Genomic DNA, 18,188 nt, shown 5'->3' on the forward strand with positions numbered 1-18,188 from the left:
TCAGTGGCACAGTGGGAGGAACTATGTTAGCTCATTCTTTTACTATTGACACTCATCCCCGTCTGTGCCAGCATGTTTAAAACTCACAGGCTGGCACTTCCTGTATGCTGATTTCTTGCTTCATGACATTAGCATGCAGGAAGTGGAGGCCCTTGAGTTTTGAACAGGAGAAGTAGCAGTATTGTCTGTGCCACTAAACAAGTAAGGAGCAAGCAGGGAGAGCATGGGGGACAGGTGAGTGTGGTGACACCAGTGGAATGGAGGCCAAAGGGAGATGCTGGGGGCAATGGAATAGCAAGAGACAGATGCTAGTGTAATATCCCATGGAATGGGTATTACTAGAGTTGATAGATTTTTCCAAAGCTCTGGGGGGAGGGAGGTCCCTGCTAGTGGGCTGGACTGTTGGGATGTCCCAGGGCATAGGAGCTGACTCTGTGGGTGCTGTGGGTGCTTGAGCACCCCCAATATTGAGAAAATTGCTTGTATGTGTCTAGGGAGGGGTTATTTCCATTGGGCTTAGCACCCCCAATAATTTTGAAAAGTTGGCTCCCATGTCCCAGGGTGGGAGGAAGTCCAGTCGAAGGGAAGTGTATTGGAATAAAATGCAGACAGAATGTAGTTCCCCTGTGGAGAGTGACAGCAGGGGGTGAAGTTTGGGTTTGATAAAAGAAGTTATTAGGAGGTACAAGAGATCTTTGTTTGCCTGTACCCCTGCCGGGACCCTTGGGAGTATTGGGGGTCCTGGAGTGAAGGAAGCAAAAATATAGACTGGCTACAGGAGTGGTTGCTGCCCCTATAAGTGGCAACTTGTAAAGGAGTTAAGCTTCAGGTGGACAAAGGGAGCCCAGCCTGGGAGCAGGACAGGGACAAGAGGGAGCCTGCCCGGGTGGCCAGAGAGTAGCCCAGAGATGTGCATTGCTGGAGGAGAGGACAGCCAAAAGGAACTGTGCCTGTAAAGGAGTGAATGGGATGAGGAGTATAAGATATAGCCTGGAATTTATTCCTGTTATGAAAAGATGGGTGATGGACATGAGGTTCAGTAAATATGTACAGTGTGAAGCAAATTAGAAAGTGAGGTGAAGTAGATTGTTTTATTCCACCAGTGGGCGAATGGAACTCTAAATATTCAAGAGTTGGCATGTTACTACGTGATTACAAAAGCTACAGTAAATTTAGAGTTGCATTTTAATAAAACTTTGAAGCACTGAGTGGTCTTTGGAGAGCAAGGAACAAAGAGTGCCTGGACTTAGAGAGAAGAGACTCCCTGGTGTTCCCCATAGATTCCCAACACCCTGGATCACTATTCCGGACCACTGAACCCCTCCTAAGCTCGCTGTTTGGAAGTTGTGATTATATGAGTCATGTGAGGGGCAAAGGTTGAATAGAGCCCTGGTAAGTGTAACCTAGATCATCTTGGTACCCCAGAACCAGACTGAGGGGACCGAGAAAAGACGAGACCCGGGTTACACAAAACAGATGCCCGACAAGGAGCAAATGATGAAGAAGAGTTGAACTGGAGACTGGAAGGGGAAATTAAGCATCAGAGTTAGTGAGAGTGTGGTTTGAACTATTTTGCTGTTGCTTTGTGGGCCCAGGTGGAACCTTGAGCTAGCCCAAGCAGGGTGTAACGTGAAACCTGGGCTACACTATTATTTGCTAAAGCTTTTCTCCCATTGCAACTGGAAAATCTTTGTTTTGTGTCGTTTTGGTTTCTAGGAATGTTCATTTTATTCAGATTTTCTTGGCCATTTAGAAAAATATTTATTTATAGAAATTACAATATTCATCAAAGATAACTTTGTCAAGTAAATTGCCAAGAAATACATCAGAAAAAGTTAGGGAAAAATTCCCTTTATACAAAGCAGTACAGGCATTAGTCCACAAAAGAAAGAGGGAGGACTGACCAATACGCCATAACCCGAGAGGAAGTATAAAGGAAAAAAATATTATTCATAATTCTAGTTTAACTAAACTCAATCTTGGCCATTTTATCATTACGGGAACAATGTTGTTAAGAGGGTGCAATGTTTGCAAAAAAGGAACCTATTAACGGCAAATGGAAAAACACAAACCCATGAATTCTATATATGACGCTCAAAATAGCATGCCAAATTTGGGCACATGCCCAAGTTGTGTGTTAAATTTAATTCAACAAATCCTTAACTAGCAATAACTGGGCACTAACAACCAATTACGTATTGCAGTTAATTGGCATTAACTAGAAGTTGCATGCACAACTGGCTATGCGCTATTCTATAAGGCTTGGCACCTAACTCTTATAAGGCATATCTGAAAAGGACCCCACCAGAAAAGGAGGAAAACAAAAAAGTCTTCCACAGAAAATGCACAAGAAAATTAAAAAAAGTGAAAGTCACAAAAAAATATGATGATCAAGATGAAAGAAGTCTTTTGAAGACTATTAGTTTTAAAAATCCATCATATTTATTCATACAGCATGGTTAAACCTCAAGAACAAAAATAGGCGAGACCCAACACGGACCATGCTTTGGCCGAACAAGCCTTCTTCAGGCGTCTACTATTGTGTTGGATGTAGAAGATTGAAAGATATCAAACCAATATGAGGATAACCATAAAGCATCAAACCACAGTGAAACAAGGATGTGCTGCCCTGACATCTGAAAAGGAGGCATGGCTAGGGGGCGTGTTGGAGATTTTCAAAAAACTGCGTGCAGAATTATAGATTTCACCTGGAGCATGTCTAAGTTGGGAACTGGCATTTACACCTGTTTTTGCAGGCAAAGCATGGCACCCAAAAGTTAGGCAGCGGATCTGCACCAAAATCTATTCTATAAAGGGCGTGCTCCCTTTATAGAATAGCACTTAGCGCTCAATTCTTTTGGGATGCAACACTGGGTGTCATTTATTAACCCCCCTGTTTACTAAGCCGCCCGGCAATGCCGACACAGCCCATTCAAAGTGAATGGGCTATGTTGGCATTTGCGCACAGCAACCGCTAGTGTGGCTTAGAAAGCAGGGGGTAAATTCCCTCCAAAATGTATTTTTTTCTGCTAGTTTTTGTTTGTTAATGGCACGGGACTGGGGACTCTGTTCTTTGAAGCTTGCTGCGCTGTACACCTGTAATAGATTTCCTGAGTCAGGATATCATGCTCCCTCTCTGGTCTTATTCAAATTCAGCTGAAAAGCACACTTTTTTTAGGCTGCTTTTAAATTTTAACCCCTTATTTTTCTGTTTGTACTCATATTGTTTTTAATCATTTCCCATAAAAATGAAACCCCTTAACTCTTAGTTTTCCTGCTTGTCTGTCTTGAATACATTGATAGCTGTACAGAGCAGGGACTGCCTCTTAAAATATATGCTAAGAAAATTAATCATTTATCGTTGAATATAAGCTAGAAGACATAGATCTACTTTTTGGGATCTGCTTGATATTTGTGATCTGGACGGGCTACTGTCAGAGACAGGATGCTGGGCTCAATGGACCTTGTTCTGACTCAGCATGTCACATCTAATGCTCTTATATGTCACAGCTTACATCTAGTAGTGCTAGAGAAATGATAACTCATAAAACCATCAGGTACAGAATTTAAAACAAAGAAAATGAAGGATGCCACCTGGTGGCTCACTGGGGGGAGGTGGGTGCAGTTCCTGGATCTGATGTCGAATGGGACTGGGTCTACTGTGAAGGCAGCATTCAGAGACCCTGTGGGGGAGAGGAATTGTGATGACCTATTAGGGCAATACCTAGTGGGTGTGCTTATCAGTTGAAAGTTTACTGCCAAAACATGTTTTCTGTTATGTGTTCTGAAAGTCGCATTTCATTGTGGATATTAAAATCCAGTCCTGTTGATCGTAAGAATTATCTGTTCATACAGTTTCGGTATGCAACAAGCAGTACGGTATCTTTAGCAGTCCAGATATTTCTTCTCTCCCAACCATAGCTGCCCAAAATGATCCATACGAGGAAAGGCTTAAGAGCTTAGGACTCTTCAGCTTGTAAAAGAGATGGTTGAGGGGGATATGATAGAGGTCTACAAGATACTGAGTGGTGTAGAATGGGTAAAAGTAAATCAATTGTTTACACTTTCTAAAAGTACAAAGACTAGGGGACATTCAAGGACTTTATACGGTACTAGTTTTAACACGAACAGGAGCAAATATTTTTTCACTCAACTAATAGTTAACCTCTAGAACTCATTGCCAGAGGATGTGGTATCAGTGGTTAGTGTATCTGGGTTCAAAAAAGATTTGGACAAGTTCCTGGAGGAAAAGTTCAAAGGCTGTTATTGAGATAGACATGGAAAAAGTCACTGCTGGGATCAGTAGCATGAATCTTGCTACTATTTGGGATTCTGTAAGGTACTTGTGACCTGAACTGGCCACTGTTGGAAGCAGGATACTGGACTAGATGGACCACTGGTCTGAACCAGTATGCTATTCTTATGTTCTTATATTCTTATGCAAAGCCTATTATACAGGGACCCAGAAGGAGCTTCAGTGCATGATGCCTGACCTCAGAACCTCCGTTGCAGCATCAAGAGAAGGAACAGTGAGAATCTTGAGTCTATTAAAAGTCCCTACATGGTTGCAAAGGGGGGCTTATAGCACCAGGATCCAAGCACTGGTTTTGACTGAGGTGGAGAAAGGAAAATGTCAAAGAGAAAAATTTCTTCACACATTGTAGAGTTAGCCTGTGGAGCTCTTCATCTAAAGGCAAATAATATGTGGGTTCAAAATATTTATGGAACATAGATCATCTGCGTATTACTCATAATAGCTGGGGTTGTCACCTTAGGTTTCTTGCACCCCTGAACCATGACTGCTGGAAAATGTGAGAATATGAAAATGGATGGACAACTTATGCAACACTTCCTGCAAACACCCGCCGCTTGCTGCTGTCAAAAGCAGAATACCGAGCTTAGGGTAAAAAAATGGACAGAATCACTCATATGGCAAAACAGAACACAGCCAAACTATGGCACTGGCTTACTTTATTTAATGTGTGGAAGCAAATGTAAAGTGGTTAAGAAAATGAAGCAGAGAGGGTGGGGGAGGGGGACTTGCTTGTGTAATATACATGCACGTACTTTGCAAAATCCCAAGACAGTTATGTATTGAGAGCATGATTCCTGCTGCGGGCAGCTGTACGTGCAAATTCTTGCCTGAGGGACTCAAATCAAACATCTAGCATGTCGCTTGCACATCTTCCCTTCCACCCCCAACCTCTGCTCTCCTGAGAGCTTAGGATAAATGCTACAAACTGAAAAGACATTTAACAAAATCTCTTTGTATTTTAGAAATGTAGTAAAGTAGAATGAGTGGTGCAAGGCAAAGGAATGATAGCATTTTAAATTCTGGCTTTGACCCAGTAGTTTCCTTATGCTCCTTTGGCTGGGATCTGGTGCAATAAGTGTTCATTTGCAATTACCTGGGGATTTTTCTCCTGTTTCATAAACCCTGTCTTCCCAGGCTTACCCAATTTGGGCATTTCCTTGATGTTCCTGGTCTGGTGGCCATGCACTAGGGCTCCTTCCAATACCCTATAAATATGGGCCCTGAGTTTAACCAGTAGGTGGATACCCTGAGTGCTAATCATGGCCTCCTCCTCATCCCAGCAAACCCAGGGGGACTATTACTAAAGCTTAGCTTGAGTTATCTGCAGCAGGGCCCATGTTATTCCTATGGGCCCTGCTGCAGATAACACGAGCTAAGCTTTAGTAAAAGACCCCCCCCCCCCCCCCCAAAGACCAGAAGATTCGACTTGGGGATCAAACTGGATTCTCTCTGCATGACAGTACACAGCAGTCACTGAAGTAGGGTTGCCAACTGGCTCTGGATTTGCCTGACAGTATTGATCCAGTTCAAGTTTTACCCTATTGCATGCAGAGACTTCTAGTCTTGCTTTTCTTAGGGAATCCAATTTGAAAATCTGCATGTAGTGGGGTAAAACCTGGATTGAATCATTCCTATCAGGCGAATCTGGAGGCAGTTGGTAACCCTGCCACTGAGCCACCAGGCAGGCCCAAATGACATAGATGATAAGCCCCCAACTCTTACCTGGAATCGTCGCATATCTCGTGGGTTTCCTGCCGTCTTCAAACAGTTTTGATTACATTTTAGGAAGAACTTCAAAAAGAATCTGCAAAGGAAAAAGAAATCAACCTTCAATTAGGTTCTTGCTTTATATGGATTTAAGGCAGAAGGCAATGTGATACTTGTGTTGAAATATCTACTGTTATTTAATGCATTTTCTGTTCCTAATTTCTGTTACTACTGCTGCTTACTGCATTGATGCACCTGAGTGTTTTAACATGCTACTGTGGATTTCTCAGGTCAAAGTAATAAATATTTATTCCTCTTCATGTTGTATTCTGGTCAGAAATATTTTCAAAATGGATACTTGTGCATTTACCCAGGGATCCTTTTACAAAGGCGCACTAGCGTTTTTAGCGCACGCTAAAAATAAGTACGTGCTAAACGTTAGACGACCATATATTTCTATGGGCATCTCTAGCGTTAAGAATGTGCTAATCATTAGCGCGCACTAAAAACAGTAGAACGCCTTTGGAAAAGGACCTTCCCGCCCAGTGTCCTAAACCTGGGTGTGAATGAAACCCTGTCCCAAAGGGCTTACAGTATAAATGGGTGCCTTAGTAAACAAAGGAGCCCTTTTACTAAGATGCACTAAGAAATGGGCTTTGTATGTTTTAACGCCGGACTTTCCCATGCGCTAAGCCCATTTCCAGCCCGTCCCTAAAATAGGGCTTTTTTTCTTTTTGCAGGTCTCATGCTAAGTTTTCCAATAGCGTGCGAGAATCACAAAAATATTAGAGAACACTTACCACCTCCTATTTAGGAGGTGGTAAGTGCTTCCCCGTTAAGTCAGCATTATTGAGATAGCACACATTAATGCGAACATGCTAACTGGATAATGCTTCCACACCCATTCCCTGCCCTTGATATACCTTCTCCTGAAAATTAAAAAAAAAATAGCGCACAACGACAGGCAAATTACCGCAAAATGCTTTAACATGAGCCCAGCTGTAATGGCAGCAGTTTGAATTATAAATTGAACACTTTATCTACACAAGATAAGTGTGTTTGTTGGACTTTTCATGATATGTGATTCTTAGAAGATTTCAGTCCATTCAGATTTTGCTTCTGTTTTGAGCGATTTTTTATGAGTGTTGATGAGATTTAATGTGTGTATGTGTATTTTTGCACTTAATTGATTTCAATAGAACACATTGGGAATACCTATGATGGTGTAAAAATTGATATACACAGGGGGTTACCTGCCTTTGTTAAGGGTTACATTGTTTCCCACTGATTGATAGGTTTAGACTTATAGGGTCAGATTCTATATATGGCGCTTAAAAAATGCACATGGAACTTAGTTTTGTCTAAGCATATTCTATAAGATTTACACGCGGTATATAAAATACATTTAGTTGATATCATCACGCCTAAATCTGCACGTGCCATTTACACCAACGAAAACCTGCCGTAAATCCCATTGCGTAGATTTAGGTGGACTCGGCCGTATTCTATAACTAGACGCATACATTTTGGAACGCCCACAAAATACCCATAAACACACCCATAAGCGTGCCCCTTTTGAACTGCGTGCATTTATTTTGAAATGTGCACTTCACCATTTAGGTACAGTTCATTATAGAATGCGTTTACCGAGTTGCTTGTTAAGTGCTATTAAAAACGCTGATTGGCTTGCTGAGCCAATTAAGTTACGCATGTAGTTTTAGAATGCACCTGGATTTCGGCGCGCAGAATCTCCCCCATATTGTGTAATCTTCTCTGGTTTTCCTCCTTTTAAGATGGAGGTGGTAGGGATTCTGAGGGCTCCCATCCCTAAATTAATTAGTTGTTAGTTTTTCGTATATTTTATTAATTTTCACATTGAATTTCACCAGCATTCTTAGGGTAACTTTTTTCTATTTTTAATATGTTTAACAGCAAACCCTGTTTTTTCCCTGCTTCAGAAGGATAAAACAGAATTTGAGCTGTGGTCTGCTGTCTCCCAACTCAAGTGTCAAACCATTAGAACAGGCCCTCTTCTTTGAAGACTTGCCCCCAAGCTATCTATGATGTCGCTCTACTGGACTATGAGAAGCCACTTCAGCCCATTTCTTTATAATCAGTCATTTCCACAGACTGTACACCTAACCTGGAACTACCACCTGCCCTACGCTGCTGCTGGCAGTAGTTCTGCCTTGAGTGTGCGCCATTTCCAGCCCATGTTGGGCTTACCGCTGTTTAGTAAAAGGAGCCCTAAATGTAAAACAGTAATGTAATTTCACATAAATGGGAACTGTAAGCCACTTTGAACCGAAATCTGTTTTTGGATAACAATGGGATACAAGAATGCACAAATAAATAAATAAATAATGAGCGCTGATTAATGAGCACTAATTGGCAATGATTAGAATTTATGCGCACAGCTCGCTAAGCATATTCTTTAATGAAGTGCACTGAACTTCTAACACGTGCAGGCAAAAAGGAGCATGGTTGTAGGGGGGGAAATGGGCGTTTCGTGGGCATTCTGAAATTTATGTGCGTAGTTATAGAATACGGCCCAGTGCACGTAAATCTACATGCTGGGATTTACACCACATTTTCATTGGTGTAAATGGATGCGCATAATTTTAGGCACTGAGATATCAACTAAGCTTATTCTATAATCGGCACATAAATCTAGGCGCCGATTATAGAATACGCTTAGTGAGCACTGATTTCAGCGCCAATTTTGTAGGCGCCATATATAGAATCTCCCCCATAGCTCCCAAAAAAGCAGAAGAGAAAAGCATTGATTTTATGGCTGCACTAGAAAGGTACTTAGCATGTGGGAAAGAACCGCTTAAGGGCACTCTAAGCCCGTTTCTTACCACAGATTAGTAAAAGGGCCCCTAAATTAAGTGCTTTTGTGGTCACTAGTAAATCTGTATACTCAGCACTGCTGCCTTTAGGGATTATGGCACTGAATAGCTACTTATTTGGATTTGACTCATACCTTTTCAGATTGTAGCTGAAAATAACTTACAGTAGGTATTTCCCTGTCCCTAGAGGTAAGGGGTCTCTAACTAAAGATTATTGCATGTTATCTGCATCAGGGTCCATAGGAATCAAATGGTCCTATGGCAGACAATATATGATAATCTTTAGTAAAAGACTCCCTAAGTTTGTAGCTGAAGCAATAGAGGGTTAAGGGGCTTTTTACAAAGGCTTGGTAGGCTCTACGTGCATGTAGCGTGCGCCACGACTACCGTCAGACATGGCAGTAATTTCAGATTTGGATTGTGCCCATACCACCGGGACAAATTATTTTTTTATTTTATACCGGGCGTGACATTTCCAGCGTTAATCGGCAGTTGGCATGTGCTGACCCATCACCACGTGAGAGCCCTTATCACTAGATCAATGGGTGGCATTAAGGGCTCAGACTGTAAATAGGTGTGAGATGGTTTCAATTTTACCGCAGGCCCTTTTTCCAGCCCACTGAAAAAAAAGCCATTTTTCCCAAGATGCGGTAAAAACTGGCCCGTCGAGCACCAGAAACACAGGCCCATACTACCGCAGGCCACTTTTGCCGTGCTTTAGTAAAAGGACTCCTTTGTGACTTGTCCCCGCAGCTATTACAAAAAAACTGAACATGACCCTTGCATTGCTGCGCTAAAAGTGGCCGCAGCGCCCAAGAAATTCACATGCTGACAGCAGCACCGGCCACTTTTTAGTGCAGCTTAGTAAAAGGACCCCAAAGTGCAGTATCAGCACTTAACCTGGTGACTATGTAGCTGAAAATGTAGCCCTCTGTTTATGAAGGAAGTTATGAAGGCATTTTGATGGTTATTAAGCTAATAGTGAATGATTAGCATTATTGGATGCATTGGTTTGCATTTCTCAGTCAGTAGATTTTTGTTAGTTTTATCGCCTTTATCGAATTGAAAAAAACAAATACAAGTCTCTTATCAGGCTTTCCCCTAAAGAGGCATTACATTAATACAATTCAGCTATACTACAAACCACTGTGTGCCCTGGTTTGAAGCATTGTTCATTTTCATCAATATATTCCTTTATGATCAGTATATCAACATCTGGTACCATACAAGTTCTTTTTTTAAAAAAATCTTTGACTAGGTTCAGAAATAAATCTTTAACTAGGTCGTTGTTTTCTTTTTGCCATACCGCATGAAAAATAAAATTCATCCCTTTTAGAGGCTTATTGCACAAAGAACCGTGTAGCTTCTCTGCTTTTATAAAATCAAGAAATGTTTGCACTTTAAAAAATGTTAAATAAACATTCTTGGCACTTTTAGGATGCAGCCTCTGTGGAAAAGCTGTGGCAAAGGATAATAACTTCTCAAATGTATCCCATCAGTTTTATCACCCTGTACATCTAAAAAGGTGAATTTCAGCAATCACCATGTGGCACACAATGCTGTGTAAGTATAGGCAGCAGTGCGTATGGAGTCATCCCTTCCAATTTTTGTGAAACCCGTTCACGCTCGAGCAACATGATGAGTTGCTGCAAAGAAAGTTCATCACTAATAAATATTTGATAAACATTCCCAGTTGTGGCAGTGTCCACTTTAATTTAAAAACAAAACAGAAAAATAAGAATAAAATGAAATAAATTGTTTTCACTGAAACAAAACCTGTGCATTTCCTTACAAATTTAAATTTTGCAGCACGTGATGGAAGAGCTGGGCATACAATAAAATGAAGTGGAGTTATTTTTAAATTTATCTGTTTTACTCGCCGAGTGCTTTCTTCAAAAAAGAAAAAAAGAAAAACAGCTTTTGCAGTAAGTTAGAAGTCCCAGGTGAGCTCGGGCCTAGTTCCCTTTCTGTTACTATGACAACCAAATTTTACCGCAGTCCCAAAGTCCCTTCAGAACTCACACATTCATGCCTTGAATTAGAACTTTAAAGGAAAAGATGTTTTCCGAGATTCACTAACAAGACAAACAACAACAAAAAAAGAATTTTCAACCACTAACCAAAAATATCATTTAACACCATATTCTGTTAAAATATATTACATGTGTATGCAAATAATCTTGAACTGTGCTGATTTAGACTCAGGAAAATACATGATGAGAAGGCGAGCATCAATGAAAAAGTGTTTTAGCTATGTCCAGTAGTGCTAAATATGCCTCTTCTTTATTTTAAACTTATCAAGGAAAGCATAAGTCCCAATATATACAGTGCTAGTAAGTATATGTTGAAAACTGTTCAAGTAAGTGAAAGGTTTATTTAAAAAATTGTCCCTTGGTCACTATCTTTCTCTCTCTACCGTTTTCTTCCCCTTTCTTCTCTCTCGCTTACTTTCTCTTCCTCTCTCTTCCTCCTCACCTCTGTCTTTCCTCCCCACTTCTCTCTCCCCATCATCTCTCTTCTGCTCTTTCTCTGTCACATCTCTCTCTCTCTCTCTTCCGCTCATATTTCTACAGAAGTACTTCTAGGCTCTCTGTATCTTTGTAGAAAATAATAATGTTCAGAATGTCTCATCTACACTCTCACTCTATTTCTATCTCTCCCTCTTCACCTCTTTTTATTCATTCACTCTCTTTCTCTCTTTCTTCAATGTCTCTCCCTCCCCTTCATCTTCTTTCTCTTTCTTCCATCCCTCACTTTTTTTTGTTCCATGTTATCTTCAGAACACTAATAAAGTTTATTTGTATTGTAAATTTGTATTATGAATTCACACAGGTGTAACGAATCAAATGCTTAGGGCCCTGTTTACTAAGCCATGCTGTAGGCATGCTAGCGTTTTTAGTGTGCGCTAAAAATTAGTGCACACTAATGCTAGAGACACTCATATATTCCTATGGGTGTCTCTAGCATTAGCGCACACTAAAAACGTTAGTGCACCTTAGTAAACAGGGCCCTTAATGTCAATGTGCAGCTCAGTACCAATCCTGTACCACTAGGCACATTCACAATAAGAATCTACTTCCTCAGCATAAATGCACAAAAATCCATGGTGCGTTTCACCATAGTAGTGGAGCTGCATTTTATTAAGAGCATGTTGTAATCGCAGTTCACACAATGCATGCGCTTTTTTGCTTTTCTGTTGCACGTTGTCTTTTTTCGACTTTCCTCAGCTGGAACAATATTTTATCCTAATTTATGTTTCGGATTTGTCTTTCATTATGGAAGTTCTTTACTCTGCCTGTAAAGTTCCTTATTTATATGTGTTTTTATCAGTTCTCAAGTCCTTACATTTAGGATTTGTATTTGTGATGCCCTCTTTTCTGGGGGGAATGAGGAGAAGATGGTACCATTTTATACCCGCTCTCTCTGTACTTGCTAATTGTAGGCCAACTGGTAGCCTGTGTGAAATTGGTAGACCCCCCTCCCCTCTGGAGGTGTTATCTCTGGCACTGTGTAATAATGGCTCCAACACAAAATTCCCCTTCCTCTCTTCTTTCACCTAACATGCCCTTCTCTCTTCCCCAGCACTATCCACCCCCTCTTTACCCAAATCACATGCTGTAGAATGACATAATGATGCACACCCTAGAAGCCAACCCTGTCTTCCAGGTCACTTGACCCAGTTATCACAGTAACTATCTCTTGGGTACATGCCACAGTGCTCTTTATGAAACCCGGCAATCATAGGCCCTAACTCTGGCCACTAGGTGTTGCTTTTGTGCAATGGCTGTGACTTCCATCCCCACCCCAGGAGCTGTGAACATTGCCTCTATATCCCCAACTCCAGTCAACACAAGGGCTGGAAGAACTGGATTGAGAATTGAACCTGATTCCTGCCACACAGCAGTGCCACCAATGAGCTTCTGAACTCATATACTGTATTTCTGATAGCAGCTTGCTTCAAAGGAAGCTTCAGCTAGTGCCAGGCACTAGTACAAAGGTTATCTATATACATAATGAAGAAAGTTATCTTGTTTATTTGTTCTTCATGGTACAAACAAAGACAATGAAACTTTGCAGGAACTATCCTCTCATCCAGGAGGACTACTTTTGGTTGAAAAACATTGGCTCCAGCCTGCAACAGCCACCTATTTATCTGACCAATGAGACTGCGGCTTTCGAAGGTATCACAGAGCTATTTAGCAACATGTTGTCAACAAGCCCAAAACATGTATCTAGGTGTTCTCGAGGGTGCTCAGTGGACCATGTGCCTCAAAATGCAATTGGATACAATATCAGATCTCCTGTACAATGACAGGTACCCTCCGCTAGTCTTAAATAAACTTAAAAGGTAAGAACTAATTGATTTCCAAAATCTTTATTTATATGTTAATAAATGAGGTGCTATTATTGGTTCAACTTTTGAACATGAGACTGTCATCCAAACCTGAAAGAACAGACTTGTTGTCTCTGACTTGCAAACTTCAGAATTTGAATCGAAGTAGTGATTGGAAGCACATCAAAATCTGACTATCTTGCAAGTCATTAGAGATCCAATATTCAAAGGAAGTATGCACTTAATTTTGGGGTCCTTTTACTAAGCTGCAGTAAAAGTGGCCTTAGTGTGCCCTTGTGTGGGTTTTTCCCATGAGCTAAGGCCATTTTAATGAAGCCATAAAATAACTGATTTTTCTATTTTTTGTCGTATTAATGGCCATGTGCTAATGTTGCCATTAGTGAGTGGCCATTAAAAAAATTACCATGTGAGCACTAACTACTAAAAAAAAATGCAAAAACAACAGGGGTGAAAGTGAGGAAAATTCCAAATGATCATGGCAAACAAGGAGTAAGAGCATCCAAAAGTTTATTTGCCAAAGTAAACTGACCCAAAAGACCCTACATGGGCCGTGTTTCGGCGCAATGCCTTCCTCAGGGGTCGAGATGGTTCAGATAAATCAGCTTCACAGAGAATGTAAATGGTAATAACCATTAAAACACTGGAGCGCAATATGCTGCATGCCATGGTAACCAGTCCTCTCTGCTCCAGTGTTTTTGTAGCGTCAGATATGATGATGCAGTAGGGGTAGGAAGTACCGCAGGACTGCTGCAGTAGCCCGGCAGTACTTCATGTTTAGCGAGTGGTTAGCCTGTGCTGGGCTTAATGCTACTTAGTAAAAGGAGCCTTGCTTACATTTAATCTTGCTTGCTGAGAGGAACGATTTCATGTAACAAGTCAAATATGTGCATATATTTTAGAATATCATAAAACTAAAAGTTAAGATACAATGGGACTAATTTTCAAAGCACTTAGGTGCGCTAGCGTTTTAGCGTGCATTAAAAATTAGTGTGCACTAAACACCAAGACTCCTATAGGAATATAATGGGCATCTTAGCATTTAGAGCACTCTAATTTACAATGCACGCTAAAAATGCTAGCAAACCTTAGTAAAAGACCCCCTTAGACTTACAAAGTTCCATACGTTACTATGGAACTTTGTACATAGGAACATAAGAATAGCCATCTTGGGTCAGACCAATGGTCCATCTAGCCCAGTATACAACTTGCAACAGCTAAGGGAGAATGAGTACTAGCCCCGGAATACAAAATACATGAGCACCTTTTCCATGTACATTCAGTTCCATGTTTTGAAAAGACAATATGGTGTCAGCATCAGATGTATGAAGAGGCTCTCTTCAGCTGACTCCATGAAATAATGTGATTTCTTTTAAGAAACTATTTCTGAGTATGGGCAAGAGGAAGGGAAAAGTACCCAGTTACCTCTTCTTCTGGTCAGCCTTCTATTTGGCACTTCATAATGCTATCTGGTGTGACTGGAACAGCTGAAACATTCCTCCTTGGTGGATCAGAGAAAGGAAGCCTGCCCTATCTGGAAGATCTATTGTTGAACCCTAATGTTGGTTTCCTCTGCTAGCTCCAGCTACAAACTCCTCAATAATGGGAGCAGCTGCAGTGCAGGAGCTGGAGAATGATGCTATAATCCCATAATTTGAGGCCAGAAGAGACATGTGAGTCGATGTTGCAGAGAGAAACTGGTGTGAATGCTAGAAGAGATTTCCCACAGCAAGGCTATTAGTCGGACCTGATACCCTACTCCAGTGAAAGCATTGTTTCCTTAGTGGAACAGAAGATGGGAGGATTACCAACACAGAATCATTAGCAGGAAGATCATGACAGTTGAAGAGTTCAGAGGTTAGAGAAACCCTTATGCCAAGCTATTGTGAAGCTCGAAAGTGCTGTGGGGAACAGAGTAGAACAGTTAGCGATCTGTGTGAACTCTGTTCAATCTCGAGTCAAATAGTGGAGAAAAAAATGACTCAACTTTTATGGCTTGTGGCCAAGGACAGCGGTTTTAGAGCAAGTGCCACTGAGATCATTGGCCAAAGAAGGAAGCCTAGAGTAGTCTCTTGGACCGGAGGTTACCTAGAGCCTGGATTCATGATACCCACTATTGCAGCCACAAGCAACTAGCTCACGTGATGCTACAATGAATGATTTGGTGTGTAATTCTATAAGGAGCCACCTAGATTTAGGTGGCCAGAATGCATGTAAATGCTGATATCCTCATCATTTACACACATATGGAAATACATATGTGTGCATAAATGTGCAGTTTCTGGCTGCCCGATGTTCTGTAAGTATGCACCAATATTCAATGGTGCATATTTTAAAAGGTGAGCATTCACATAGGCGGGGTTTGGATAGAGTGCACATTTATGCATACAGATTATAATAAGATATAATCTGTGCACCTTCTTTCCCAAGCTAAGTGCCAGCATTCACACCAGCTCTATGGCTTGTGTAACTGCTCACACCTCCAATATACACATGTATTTAACCTGTTACACTAATATTCTATAACGAAAAGTAGACACCTCCATTTTCTTTATAAAATTGGTTTCACATAGATGTGTTCTTGGTGCCTAAAACTAGGTGCCCTTTTATATTACTTTCCAGGTCTTTTTTTTTTTTTTTGCCTTGTAATTGGAAATTCCCCTACTAGAAACTATGGCAAATGTGTTACAAATTTGGAAATATTGTGAAATGTTTGCAATCTTAGGGGTCCTTTTACATAGCTGTGGTAAGCACTAACATGCTTACCGTGGCTTGTGCTGAGGCATCCTGCATTAAGTTTGGGATGTGTGCGTGTTACTCATGTACTAAAAAAATAAAATATATTTGTTAGCGCTGGGGGCAGATAGTGGTGTGTTTTGTGCTAATCGGTTAGTATATGGGCAGCGCCAAGCGTTAACCAATTAGCGCAGGTTTAGCGTGTGAGTCCCTACCACCTACAAAACAGGTGTCAGTAGGGGTTCACATGCTAATGGGAAAATTAGAACATAGCCATTAATATGAAAAATTGGAAAATCGGCCATTTAACTTCGGCAGTAATGACCCGCGAAAGGGCACACTAAAGGCACTTTTTACTGCTCTTTGGTAAATGGGTCCCTTCGAGCACTTTTACTAAACCACTGTAAAATTTGCAGTTACTGCTGCTTAACATGAGACTTTACCACGCGGTAACTGCAAATTCAATATGGCAACTATTGTGGGCTTTCCCCATGTTAAAATGGCACAGAACACGCAGTATTTAGGTGGCAGTAAGTGGTACCATGCTAATTGCAAAAGTGCTGATTATCATGTGGTATTTGCAGCGCAGTAACTACAAAACACCTTCCATGCCCATTCTCCACCCATGACACACACCCCTAACACAAAAAACACTTAAAGAGGGATTCTATAAATAGCGCTCAAAAATGGGCACTGGAAATGATCAGTGCTAAGTGTTGTTCTATAAGGGGCATATGCCCTTTATTTAAAAAAAAAAGTGCTTAGCATCAGTTCTGTGGATGCCAGGCTTATGCCTGCTGAACCTGGTGTAAATCCTGGCTCCCAAGTTGAGTGCACTGACTCATTATTCTATAGTACTGTGCGTAACTTTATGGAACACCCCGACCTGCCCGTGCCCCACCCATGGCCATGCCCTGTTTAGGGTTGTGCGCTATGGGATTTAGGCACACAGCATTATAGAATAGCACGAGGCCAGATAAGTACATAAGTGTTGCCATACTGTGACAGACCGAAGGTCCATCAAGCTCGCATCCTGTTTCCAACAGTGGCCAATCCAGGTCAGAAGTACCTGGCAAGATCCCAAAAAAGTACAATACATTTTATGCTTCTTATCCTAATCAATGCCAATTAACATCAATAATTGGCTGTTAGCATCCAAATATTGATGGTTTAGGGCTCATTAGCCAATTAAGTTGCACACACATCTGAGGAACATACCTATATATGCCATATATAGAATCCTGGGGATAATGTGCAGTTTGTTGCTCGGCGACTGCAAAAATATTGCAAAGACCATTTATGTGATTGTTTGTTAGATATTACAATGCAGTAAACTGTGCTTGGCCCCAATGTCAGAAGCAAATACAGGCTCTAGAGGCCATTAGCACCAGACTAGCACCTGTATTTGATCCTGCCGAATGCTCAGAACTGACAAGTGCGTCAAACAATGAGCTCACTGACTCTGGGTGCAATGAGAATGCAGATGCATGCAAAAGAGCGCCTCCTGCATTCCTCCTCAATACTCAGTGGGCAGCGCACCAAACAAGAGTGCTCTTCCCGCAGCAAATCTTATACCAGCTCGGAGTTGCCGTTAGGGTTGTGCCATGCATGGGAGGAATAGGGAGACTGGTGCTGCTGGCAATGAAAATACCTAGTGGCCCAATGGACCCCAGAACCCCCAAATATGTATGGGCCTGGTGGTGTGGTGGACCCCAGAACCCTCCTCAAAGATATTAGGGCCTGGTAGCCTAGACCCCCCCCCCCCGAAGATAAATAAAACTCTGGTGGTCCAGTGGGACCCCTGGCAGGACTCCCCCATAGACAAGCCCTGGTGGTCTAGCAGTGGCCCCCCCAACCCAACCTCTTTGTACTGTGAAGAAGGAGTAGGGACTAGGATTCCTTCCCTCATTCTGCTATGAGCACACCTAAATTTGCATCTCATTAGTGTAGAACTTTAGGAAGTTGTTCTGGGGTGCTGTTCTGGCGGTATTTCTCTGGCACTGTTGAGTACATCTCTAGAGTTTTGAGCATCAGGGCCTTAGTCTTAATGCAGTTTAGTAAAAAGTCCCCTTATTTTGAAAAATGAAACTAGTATTTTTTCAGCACATCTTGACATCTATGTCCAGTCTAAAAACTGAGGCTGTGTGGTTGGTTTCATTATCACTCTATTCCTCTTAGTATCAGATGGATGACTACAGAAAAACCCATGCTGGCCACAAAATCTACC

General features: G+C 41.5%; 1 protein-coding gene across 1 annotated transcript in view; it reads right to left on the reverse strand.

Annotated features, from left to right (window-relative positions):
* The window catches only part of EBF2 (EBF transcription factor 2), a 296,156-nt gene that overhangs the window by 54,734 nt on the left and 223,234 nt on the right, over window positions 1-18,188 (reverse strand). Inside the window, exon 7 of the mRNA XM_030201831.1 lies at window positions 6,038-6,119. Within this exon, the coding sequence (XP_030057691.1) occupies window positions 6,038-6,119 (82 nt within the window). The remainder of the gene's footprint in view (window positions 1-6,037; window positions 6,120-18,188) is intronic.

Source organism: Microcaecilia unicolor, chromosome 4 (assembly GCF_901765095.1).
Source record: "Microcaecilia unicolor chromosome 4, aMicUni1.1, whole genome shotgun sequence".
In the NCBI taxonomy this organism is placed as follows: domain Eukaryota; kingdom Metazoa; phylum Chordata; class Amphibia; order Gymnophiona; family Siphonopidae; genus Microcaecilia; species Microcaecilia unicolor.